General features: G+C 44.4%; 2 protein-coding genes across 5 annotated transcripts in view; one reads left to right on the top strand and one right to left on the bottom strand.

The window, feature by feature from the left end:
* SH3BP5 (SH3 domain binding protein 5) overlaps window positions 1-8,368 on the top strand; it is a 73,707-nt gene extending 65,339 nt beyond the window's left edge. The window contains exons 5-9 of the mRNA XM_058553394.1: window positions 1,949-2,079; window positions 3,713-3,755; window positions 4,321-4,540; window positions 6,080-6,340; window positions 6,848-8,368. Coding sequence (XP_058409377.1) covers window positions 1,949-2,079; window positions 3,713-3,755; window positions 4,321-4,540; window positions 6,080-6,340; window positions 6,848-7,059 — 867 coding nt within the window. The 3' untranslated portion in view covers window positions 7,060-8,368. The remainder of the gene's footprint in view (window positions 1-1,948; window positions 2,080-3,712; window positions 3,756-4,320; window positions 4,541-6,079; window positions 6,341-6,847) is intronic.
* An 847-nt stretch (window positions 8,369-9,215) lies between these two features.
* The window catches only part of CAPN7 (calpain 7), a 39,339-nt gene continuing 36,472 nt past the window's right edge, over window positions 9,216-12,082 (bottom strand). For all 4 annotated transcript variants that reach the window (XM_058553382.1, XM_058553354.1, XM_058553372.1 and 1 more), the window contains 2 exons: window positions 10,509-10,601; window positions 9,216-10,423 (listed from right to left, as the gene is read on the bottom strand). In XM_058553382.1, the coding sequence (XP_058409365.1) occupies window positions 10,279-10,423; window positions 10,509-10,601 (238 nt within the window). In that variant the 3' untranslated portion in view covers window positions 9,216-10,278. The remainder of the gene's footprint in view (window positions 10,424-10,508; window positions 10,602-12,082) is intronic.

Raw genomic sequence — 12,082 nt, 5'->3', positions numbered from 1 at the left:
GATGAATTTACAAACATGCAAAATCGGTCAATATTTACAGGCCAATCAATAATCAGATGCATCTCCACTGGGACACAATCCATCTTCATTTCTAGGGATAAGAATCATTTGTATTACTCTCCGTTTTCTACAGCTTACAGGGTTGTAAAATAGCTCCAAGACAATGAAAGCCAGAGACAACCTGGAAGGGGATGTGAGACAGGACACCTACTAATTTATTATTATTTTTTTTAATCTTTTTTTAAAAATTGATGTCATAATAGTTTATAACTGTGAAATTTTAGTTGTACATTATTGTCAGTCACCATATAAATGTGTCCCTTCACCCCTTGTGCCCCTTCCCCAACCCCCTTCTCCCCGGTAACTACAAAACTGTTCTCTCTGTCCGTGTGTTAGTTTGTCTTCCACATATGAGTGAAATCATGCGGTGTTAGGACTCCCAGTAATTTTTATGCTCATTTCAAAGTCTTTTATAGTTTTTGCTGACACTTGTAAAAATCCTTATTCTAAGTAAGTGCATAAATGAAAAACCCCAGGGCTGACTGTGGCTGTTGCCTGGAGCGGATGGTAGAACCTTGGCAGCCTCCTCCCGAGGCTTCTCTCTTAACCTGGAGTTACAGGCGTGGTGGGGCCTCCCTGAAATTGTCCTGCTGGGTCTGAGAGGGTGGACCCATGACCTGAGGGCCCTCTGGGCTCCTCTCTCATGCTCTTCAGGTAAAACAAAGTGTGGCCCTCTAGCCCAGGCTCGCTCCTGCCTCTCCAGTTCATTTTATAACACTTGCTTGTGAGTTGTAAGGAGAAGATGGGAAAGAAATTGTGAGCGGCTTATATGGCCTAAACTGCTGTTTATTTTCCTCATCATCTCTCCTCACGGCAGGCCTTGTTCTGATGTTTTTCTTGAGATAAGAGGGGAGAGAACCAACATTGTCCGTGTGTCAGGGAATGCCCCTTTGAGCTGCTGTGTTTTGGGCCATTGAGGGCCCTTGGTTGTTTGTTTTTTAACTCATTTTTATCAACAGGCTTAACAAAATGTTCCCACCAGAACTCTGATTGGTCTCCTGATCACGAATTTTTGTGAACCTCAAAATCTGATATGATTTGATATTAATTTGTTTAAGTGTAAAGTTTGATCCTTCTGGGTTCAGCCCGGTGGCTCAAGTGGTTAAGTGCACGCACTCCTCTGCGGCGGCCTGGGGTTCGCCAGTTCGGAACCCCGGGCGCGCAGTGACACACTGCAGCTGGTCGAGCCATGCTGTGGCGGCGTCCCATGTAAAGTAGAGGAAGATGGGCACAGATGTTAGCTCAGGGCCAAGCTTCCTCAGCAAAAAGAGGAGGATTGGCATCAGATGTTAGCTCAGAGCTGATCTTCCTCACCAAAAAAAAAAAAAAAAAGTTTGATCCTTCTGGATCCTAGATTCTTCTGTGTTCACCAGCTAATTCAGGATATTTGGGAAAGGGCCAAACAGCTGAACTCATGACTGCCCTGTCGTCCCAAGGCTGGCATGCTGGTTTTGCTGGGTCTCCCAGTGCCTTGATGTCTGTGAGGTGCCCGCTGGTGCTGTTCTCCTCTCCACCTGCCTCTCAGCCCCTGCCCCAGGGCAGGAGCTGGAGGAGCCCGTGGGGGCCACTTAGAGCCGGGAGGCCTGAGCAGAAGGGAGCAGTCACTGGTTGATTCAGAGAATGTTTCATATTCTTCTCTGATTTATGTTTTTCCTTGTTTTCTTTTCCAGTCATTGCCTCAGCCAATTTGCCTTTTTAATCTTACCTGACAAGACTTTTCCAAAATAGATTAATGGGGAAAAGTAGTCCCATTCTATCTGGAAGTTAGTTCAAGCTTAGTCTGCCCACTCATTTCCTCAAAGGATATATTTTTAAAAATGATCTAAGTAATCATTTTTTTCGGGACTGTTCTGGGCTTGGCCAGGCTGACCTCTGCTGTCGTTTGAAGGTCATGGAGGCGGAACAGACGAAGACGAGGAGTGAACTGGTGCACAAGGAGACGGCAGCCAGGTACAACGCCGCCATGGGCCGCATGCGGCAGCTGGAGAAGAAACTCAAGAGAGCCATCAACAAGTCCAAGTGAGTCTGGAGCCACGTGGCTGTCCCCCTCGGACGCGTCTTCTCATCCTTTTATGTGCCATGCATTTAGGGACCTGCCTCCCCAGAGGCCCCTGCCCAGGCTCCTTCTGCCCCACAACTATTCTACGTAAGCCCCAGGGGCAGAAGGTGCCGAACGGGTCTACTCCTGGGAGACAATAGAGAAAGGAATTTCACAAGCAAACCGTTACTTGGCCCATTGGCTGAGGCCTGGGGCTGGGCTCTGGGACACTCAGCTTGTACCCTTGGCTCTGTGGCTGACGGTGTGGACAAACCTTGTCCCTCAGTTTATCTGTCAGCGTAATGGAGATGAGCTCTGTACACAATACACATTCTATATGGATCAAGAGCTGAGGAAATGAACAAGATGGTTTTTTTTTTTTTTTAAGAATAGCTTTATTAAATACTGAAATGTCTTTTTTTTTTTTTTGTGAGGAAGATCAGCCCTGAGCTAACATCCATGCTAATCCTCCTCTTTTTGCTGAGGAAGACTGGCTCTGAGCTAACATCTATTGCCAATCCTCCTCCTTTTTTTTTTACCCCAAAGCCCCAGTAGATAGTTGTATGTCATAGTTGCACATCCTTCTAGTTGCTGTATGTGGGACGTGGCCTCAGCATGGCGGAGAAGCGGTGTGTCCGTGTGCACCCGGGATCCGAACCCGGGCTGCCAGCAGCGGAGCGCGCGCACTTAACCGCTAAGCCACAGGGCCGCCCTACGAGATGGTTTTAATGGAGGTTTTTTCCAAGCTTTTCTCACTACCACTCATATGTTTTTATACAGTCATGATATTGGGGACAAGCCCCTTGCTTCACTCACAATTGCCGCGCCTCCAAGCAACAGACAGGACTTGGGATGGCCTAGACCCAGTGGTCAAAGACAGGCCTGGAGCTTCATGGAGGGTGAACAGTTCAAGGATAAAGCGTTGGTCTACTCTTACTGCTCAGACACCAAAGTTCCTAAAAAGATCCAGGGTCTTCTGGCCGACCCAGAACCCAGGGGACTAGCAGAATGTTGGCATTTCCTATCATCTCTCTTGCTGTGACCTGGCTGGGTCTGCAGACCATCTGATACCTCTAATCCTGGACAAAGTCAAGGAGGACCAGCCTGAGCCCCTGTCCTTTTGGTGGCCCCCCTGTGCTCGGTGAGGGAGGAGTGATGCTTCTGCCTCCCCCCGAGGCTGTGTGTTGAGGCAGCCCCTCCTCCAGCCTTAGCTGCTATTCATCCTTGGGGAGCCAGTCGCCTTAGGAGAGGAGATCTGGGCCACCTTAGCTGCTGGGCACACTCTGTGTGGCCTTGAACAGCCTCCCCAGAGGAGGAAGTGAGCAGGGTTTTGGGGATCCAGGATATGTGTACATGTGTGCGGGTTCCCCATATCTTGAGATGGGCCTCCTGTCAGCACGGTCCTGGTGAGCCAATAGCTCTGACAGGCATCTGTGTCCATGAGGCCCTGAGCTGGGAGCAACACCTCCATCTCTTGGCCTCATCAGAGTTACCTAAATCCTGGAAAGATGACCTGGCCAGCTGTGGCTGATGCTTCCTCCTACATACCCTGTGGAGTTTATCGTGGTCATTGTGTTACATTACTCTTAGGGTTTTTCTTCTTGTCTTCCACAGGCCTTATTTTGAACTCAAGGCAAAGTACTACGTGCAGCTTGAGGTACGTGTGGCTTTGTAGCTGATGGGATTTTCCTGCATTCAAAGCCCCACTTTTTGTAGTAGCAGGCTTGCAAATGAGGCATTTGCTACAGGAGGAGAGTGGAGAGACACCTTCTTTACGGTGTCTTCAGGCCTCAAAATGGTCTTCAGTGGTCTCTGAAGTTCTCTATATCTGCCGTTCAGTCCCTTTTTATCCCCTCCAGGGGGTTCTGCTGCAAGCTCAAGTTTGAGAACCACAGTACTGGGGACCAAGTGGTAGAATGTGGGACTTTTGTGTGAGTTTGACACCCATTGTTGCTTCCCTGCTGGGGTTTATTCTGCCAGTGGTAGTTTCTGGATATTAGAGCTTGAGTTTGTCACTGGATGGGAGTTGGGGTGGAGGTGGCTGCTTTTATATCTGGCGCAGGGATAGCTGTGATAACAGTAATCAGGTCCTCGGTCGTGTCTTGGGGAAGTCTTTGGAGCGGAGTGATGGGTAGATAATATCCTTGAACCTGTCATTCAAGAGCACTGCAAGGTCAGCATGGGCAGCCTTCACTTACCGAGCCTCTCGTTCTCCTGACCAGCAACTGAAGAAGACTGTGGACGACCTGCAGGCCAAGCTGGCCCTGGCAAAAGGCGAGTACAAGACGGCTCTGAAGAACCTGGAGATGATCTCGGACGAGATCCACGAGCGGCGGCGCTCCAGCACCATGGGGCCTCGGGGCCGCGGCGTCGGGGCCGAGGGCAGTGGCGCGTCTGTGGAGGACCTGGCGGGGAGCAAGCCCGAGGCAGACGCCGTGTCTGGTGAGTCGGGGGCTCGTGTGCAAGCAGGAGATGGCACAGCTTGTGTGCTCCGCTTCCAGGCCTGTCTCCCCATCATGGAAGGGCCTCGGAGAGTTGGGCAGGCCTGGGGGCTATTTCTGGTGGCTTCCCACATTTTGTGGAACCCTGTGTTCATGAAGATGCTACTGACTGTTCTTCAGGGTCAGGATTCTGTGGTCAAATAAGTTGGGAAAATGTTACACTTTCACTCCTGGGATTCAAAGTGCACATTAGAACATTCAAGACTCGTAGTTCCTTCCATCTGCTGTGTCAAGTGGTGGTTAGGATTAAATGAAAGAACGCTGGCACCCAGTAAGCACTCTGCAAATGGTGCCTCTCACTGGGGTCTGACCATGGAGAGCTTTTTTTCCAGGGCCACCCCCTAGCAAACTGATACAGAGGTTTGACGTGGCTCCCTCTGTTACAAGAAATCCTTTCCAGCACTGTCTTTGCATACTTCCCTTCTTCTCCTTTTCTGTGGAATAATCCCTGTTGGCTCTTTCCCAAGTTCCTTTCTCAGGTGTTCTTTAATTTAGTCAACAAATGTTTAAGTGCCAGGCCCAAGGTAAAGGAAAAAGGAACTATAATTTGAGCATCAACGATATGTAAGGTACTTTAATATACATCATCTCATAAACTCTATATGGAGAAGAACAGGAAGCTCAGAGGTTAAGTAACTTGGCCAAGGCTACACAGTAAGTGGTGGAGATAGGATTTGCATTCAGATCTGAGCCCGTTTTCTGTCCCCAACATCACAGTACTTCTCATTTATGGTAGTCCTCTAGGGGATGCTACAAGGCTGTTTTTAAAGATGAGGGAGGAGGAAAGGAGAGTAGAAGAGGAAAGATCTGATAAGAAGCAGGATTATATGCAGGCTGAGGGGGAAACAGTTAAAGGCTGAAGTGACTTTCAAACCACGGGAGTGGCATGTCTCTGAGCCCTGGTTATGCTGGTCCACAAGATGAGTGAGGCACAAGCTATGGAGCACTGTAAAGGAATTTTGTTCTTTCGCAGCAAATAGTGATCTAGGTGGGCCTGAGCATGTCTTTCATATCAGAGGTCACCTGGAAGACGACAAAGGTCCCAACAGCTAGTCCACGCAGCACTGTTTCCTCCTGACAGGCTTTGTTCGGGCTGCATTGCAAAGGGCTGGCCCTCTTCCTGCGCACGTGTGGCTCTGTTTGGGGACTGGAGTGGAGAAAAGCCCCCGATCTGAGGCTGGATTCATCTTCCACCTTGAGGCAGTGTCTGGTGACACTGACTAGGGCAGGGACTAGACAGTTATTGAAGGGACACTGAATATCCATGGGGTCCAGCTGCGTCCCTTCAAGCTGCATTACAGGCTGGTCATGCAGGCTCGGGAGGGTCACGTTCCTTTCATTAGGCGCCCACGGTGGCAGGGATTCTGCAGTCCCCGTGCCGTGTCCAGCTGCCTGCCAGTAGCGAACACTTCTGGAGGGGTATAAGGAACTAGGTTGCTCTCTGTCCGACGCTCTGTGACTGTGTTCTCTCTCATCCTAGTGGCCTCTGAGGCCTTTGAAGATGACAACTGCAGCAACTTTGTGTCTGAAGATGACTCGGAAACCCAGTCTCTGTCCAGCTTTAGTTCAGGCCCAACGAGCCCGTCTGAGGTGCCTGACCAGTTCCCTGCAGTCGTGAGGCCAGGCAGCCTGGATCTGCCCAGCCCTGTGTCCCTGGCAGAGTTTGGGATGATGTTCCCGGTGTTGGGCCCTCGAAGCGAATGCAGTGGGGCCTCCTCCCCCGAGTGTGAGGTAGAACGAGGTGAGTCGCGGCCCTCTCACCAGTAGCGCCTGTCCCAGATGACTTGCTGCCTTTGCAGCCGGATCTCTGCACCGTTCTAGACCTGTGCCAGGTCTCGGAGCCCCCAGTGCTGCGTTACTGGGTCTCTGTGAACGTGCTGTCGGTGTTGATCGTGGGGATGGTTTCCAAGTGCTGTTCTGGGGCGGTCCTTGCTCTGCTCTGACCAGCTGCTTTACAGGACAGCTTGGGTTCTGTTTCTCCTCACTGCAGTCCTCTTGACTAGCACATGCTAGAGAGTTTCTGTTCCCCAGCTGTTGAATGAGTATGACACATTTCCTCTAAAAATAAGGAAGACAGAAAACACCTTGAGGAGTAAGAGCAGTAAGCAGTTCCATGATGGAGAACCCTCGTGGCATGTATGGTCGGGCAACACCGGGAGATTCTACAGGGCTGAGCTGGCTGATTGGCGGGGCTCAAGGGACTCTTGGAATTGTCAATACTCACTTAATAATCTTTACGTTTCTGTAGGAGACAGGGCAGAAGGGGCAGAGAATAAAACGAGTGACAAAGCCAACAACAATCGGGGTCTCAGCAACAGCAGTGGTGGTGGTGGCAAGAGTCAAGGCAGCAGCTCCCCTGAGGGCCAGGCCTTGGAGAACAGGATGAAGCAGCTCTCCCTCCAGTGCTCAAAGGGAAGAGACGGGATTATTGCTGACATAAAATTGGTGCAGATCGGCTGACCCATCCAAGGCCCTGGCCCAAGTGCACATCAGTATTTATACATGAAACTGTGTGGAGAACATTGTGCCAATAATCATTTAATATATGCCAAATCTTAAGTGTTTAAACTGCACTAATGAAGTTCCAGTGACCCTGAGGGCTGAAGGTCTGTCTTCTGGGAAAGCTCTTGGGCTGGTTTGTTTTTTCAGAGCAGGGGTGGTGTTGCAGGGGTACTGTGGCCAGGTTCACAGCCTTGTGGAACGTTACCTGGAACAGTGTTATGGAAGCAATAACTAGTTCCTAGGAAAGCACCCGAGCCAGGAAAGGGGCTGGGAAGCTGAGCCAAATGGGGTCAACAGCTTGCTTCTCTTTCTCTTCTCTCCCCCTCAGTTTGGGAAAATGGAGATATTCTCTCCTTTGTACCCCAGGGGATCTAAATGAAAAACAAAACAAAAACATTCAAGGACAAAACTCAAGTATTAAGAACACACCTTGTTGACCCTGTGAAGGCTTAAAAAAAACCCAAGAACACAATTCATTTTCATCATCTCTGGTGTTCAGAACGAGCTTGTAAAAAAGTGTATATGCTGGGACACCCATTAAAACCATTTTCTATAAAGGTTACCATGAACTGCACTTTTTGGGGTGGGAAAGGTAAATGCCAGTGTGGGGATGGGGGGAAGAGGGTAGCAGGGACATATCATATAAGGGGATTTGCAGCTGTGGGGGAGAGGGTTCTAGAGCATAAACTGTATCCTACCAGCCAAGGGGACTTAATCTAAGAGAAGTGCATGTGAAGAATGGTTGCCATTGTTATATCTAGACTGACAAGGTGTTCATTTCTCTGTAGGTTGTTAACTTTAAAAATAAATTATTTAAGGGTTATGCTGTGCTAGTACTTCTTAGAGGAAACTGTTCCCTAAAGCTAGGAAGGGGAGTAGGCATGTGTAGGCAAAGGCTGTTAAATACAAGCAATGGTCTGTTATGCTAATAGTGTTAAGACTGATTTTCTTTAATGTTTTCATGGTTACACATATTTAGAGCACTGTATTTTATTTGTCCTTTTTTGTTAGGAAAACTTACATTTCTAAAAGAAAAGCAACCCTATTTCAAGTTGTCTGTTAATTCTGACACAGCTTGTATATATTAGTCATTTGTAAATCTCTTCATACTGTACTGTTTTCTCCTTTTTTAATGACTGATACAGTATCCTAATTACAAGGTTATTTTGTACATGTCTTAATACTTTGAGTGTAATAAAAATGGCTTAAGAAAATGTCTAACTTTGTGACTTCAAATAAGAAATCCTGATGTGTGAATCTTCTGTTCTAGGCAAACTTCTTGCCATAAGGAAGAGCATGGAATGCAGTGGTCATCTGTTCTTATTTTCAGTTAAGGTCCTGGATCCTAATAATTTAAGCCCTGATTACTAAGGTTTGAATTAGAATTCCACTTTCACTGCACTGGAGCTGAGCAATAGGGCGACACAGTGTCAGGGAAATAAGGACAAGGTGGTTACACTGGAGGAGTGGTTCTCAACCTCAGCTGCACTGCAGTCTCCTAGGAGGCTTAAAATCTGTTCTCTGGTCCTAGCCCCAGAGATTGATTTGATTTGGGGCACCTGGGCATTGGACTTGTAGAAGTTCCCCAGGTGATTCCAATGTGTAGCCAGTTGAGAATCAGACTGTTTTCTTTCTATATTGGTCCAGTCAAAATTAATCTTTCCCTTATTTTTACATGTGTAGCACCGTGTTTGGAGCTCTAGTATAGAATCAACATAAGAATATCTTAAATTGTTCACATCTAGGTCTCCTCCATTAGATTTTTGAGTACAGGGATTAGGTCTTATTTCAGTTTGCATCCTGTACAAGATCTTTAACACAGAGGTTCAAATTATGTGTTTGTTTATAATAAACATACCTCATATGCTTTAGATTTTTTCTATAAAGGGCCATAGAAATTAAATTAACCCACATAAAATTAATATACTAAAACTGAAAGCACTAAATATCTACAAAAGTGAAATCTCATTAGCATAACAATCTACCACTATTCTGAATGTAAAAGAACAGATTTTGTTGTTGAAGTATGAATTTTCATGCAAATAATGAGCTCTCCTTTCTTTTAGATGGAACATACTAGATGAAGTCCTTTAATAACCAACTTCTCTAAAGTATGCAGTTTCCATAAGTATAAACATTTTATTTCAAGTAATTAAAGGTAGCAGAAATACAAAATAAGTTTTGATAATTATAAAGTAGAGACAAGGGAAAATTCCACCTTATTAATTTTCAGATCCTTAAAATCTTGAGCATCATCCTGCTCCGATGGATTTTTATGTAAACAAATGGGAATTTACACATGACAGTAGTATCTTGGCAGTTCTGAATGCAACCCCAATTGCCATATATTAAATTCTCAATTGTATTTTCTTCAGTGTTGTCACCATCAGAGCACTGAACTATAGAGCAATTTAAAAGACTATATACACTAAATTGTAATGTCTTCACTGTCTCAGATTACTACTTTTATCAACCCGATAAAAAATAACAATTGCAATAGTGAATATACCTCAGTTCTCTTTACATGAGTCAATGGGAAACAGGTATCTAACTTCAACAACCTTCACATTCTTAAGCATGAGCATCTTCATGCTAAGTTAATTAGTATTTCTTAAAGCTTTATTCTTTTATCACATCTGGGCAACAATAAACATTTAAAGTCATAATGCAAAATTAAAATCTGCTATGGTGACATGATTCATTTGGTGATCAGCTGCCCAAGATATAGAGTCACAACACAACCAGGTTTAACTCACAACATGCTCTGCCAAAAGGACGAACAATCTAACTACTTCAGAGTATTACACCAGCCAACCGTTCCACTCAATGAGCCTACGTCCCTCAGCCCGTCTCAGTTCCCTCTTAGCAAAGGCATCTCACAGTGCTGAGTCTAATCTTGAATTATCTGCATTTTTTATACAATGTGGCCCCTAAATGCAAGCCAACTTCATATATACACAAAACCATGTAAATGGTACTTCTAAGTGATTTAGGGTAATTCGGACAATATACAATTCTCACTAAACACCATGACTTGAGCACCAGATTCCACTGTAATATTTTTAGAGATTTAATTCTGTTCTGATTGTTGTGTTTAGTGTCCTGAAGATTTGTGTCTTCATTTGAAGATTTGATATTTGGTAAATATAAAATCCAGTAATTGCTGAGATTTCTCCATCACTGAAGCTGTGTTGTCTTGATGGGGATAATACTATTAAAGTCCAAGAAAAAAGGTCCTTCTTGTTTAGGCAAAAAAGTACTGGGAATGATATTGTAGATCCCAGCAGGTATATTTTCTAATTCCAGGTAGCAAAACCCACATCTATATTCAGAGAAAATGAGAAAAAGATTTAGAGATGATGCCACAAAAAGTAAAGTATAAATTAGAATCAAAATGCCAACATTACCTATAGTCACCACTAGATTTTCTCTGAAAGCCGTGGGGACCAGGATCTCCCACCACAGAAACTGTGACAACCTCAAATCCAACACTATATTGCCTAGCAATAAAAAGGAACAGAATTAGTGCTGTTGTTAAGTAGTCTCAAATACATAGCTAAAAATAACTAGACCTAAAGTGCAAATGTACTATTAAGTATATGCTTTCTAAAGCTTTAGTAGGAGGAAACAGCACTCTGAAATAAATGCATACTAGTTTAATTATACAAAATACCATTTATATTTTTAAACTGAAGCCATAAAGATTAATATTATATTAAACTTACTTTAGAAGAAACTGTATTTTTATCACAGGCTCCCACAGAATAACGTTAAACATAAATGATAGGGGCCGGCCCGGTGGCACAGCAGTTAAGTGCGCACGTTCCACTGCAGCGGCCCGGGGTTCAGATCCCGGGCGCGCACTGACGCACCATTTGTCAAGCCACGCGGTGGTCGCGTCCCATATAAAGTGGAGGAAGATGGGCACGGATGTTAGCCCAGGGCCAGTCTTCCTCAGCAGAAAGAGAAAGATTGGTGACAGATGTTAGCTCAGGGCTAATCTTCCTCAAAAAAATAAATAAATGATAAAATATTGCCATTGTATTAGGCAGAAAAAGTAGAAGAGGAGAGAAAGCCCTGAAATAAAATCTAAATTTTATAGAAGTAATTAGCATATGGTAGATATGGCATTCCAAATCAGTAGGGAAAGGATTATTTAAATGATGATGTGACAAATTTAGAAAAAATTGTTAAATTGTATTTCACACCAAATATAAAAATACATTCCAGATGGATGAAAAATATAGAATGTAAAAAATAAAATCATAAAAGAACTCAAAGAAAATATGGTGAAAATTTGATATTGGGGTGCATTCCTGCCCACAGCAAAACAAACCAGAAAAGACCGATTTGATTACTTTAAAATGAGAAGCTTTTTCTATGTGAAAAAAAATTTAATGATATTCTGGGAAAAATTCTTGCAAATATGTGAGCAAGTTAATATCCTTACATCCATACCCTCATTCATGCTTACAATTAAGAAAAACATGACAATTCCAACAGGAAAATGGGCAGAAGACATGAATAGGCAATTAAGGAAAAAAAATACACACTGTCAATCATTTTTACATGTTCAATCTAGAAATTAAATACAAAAGAGCAATTAGATACCTTATTTCACCTAGCAAACGGTTAAAAGTTTTAAAAATGATTTTGTGGAAAACGAGCTTACTCATATCAAAAGGACTGTTAGTGTTTTTTGAATTAGTCTGTAAGGGAGGCAAAATTAAGCCTAGTTTTATTTAAAAGTTTAGTACTATTTTTTTATTATCTGTATTTTTTAAACTTTTAAATTGTGAAATATAATACAATATACATAAAACAAATGTATAGCTTAACAAATAATTTGTAAAGCAAACACATACCTGGGTTACTACCACCAAGATCAACAAAACCCTCTCAGCAGCAGAGAAGTCCCCTGTAGACTCCTTTCTCATCCCAACGCCTGGCCCACAGAGCTAACTTATGGTAACCACTTTCT

The sequence above is a fragment of the Diceros bicornis genome, chromosome 2, assembly GCF_020826845.1.
Source record: "Diceros bicornis minor isolate mBicDic1 chromosome 2, mDicBic1.mat.cur, whole genome shotgun sequence".
Classification (NCBI taxonomy): Eukaryota; Metazoa; Chordata; class Mammalia; order Perissodactyla; family Rhinocerotidae; genus Diceros; species Diceros bicornis.
Note: the sequence above shows the minus strand (reverse complement) of the source record. Positions and strands in the feature narration are given on the sequence as shown.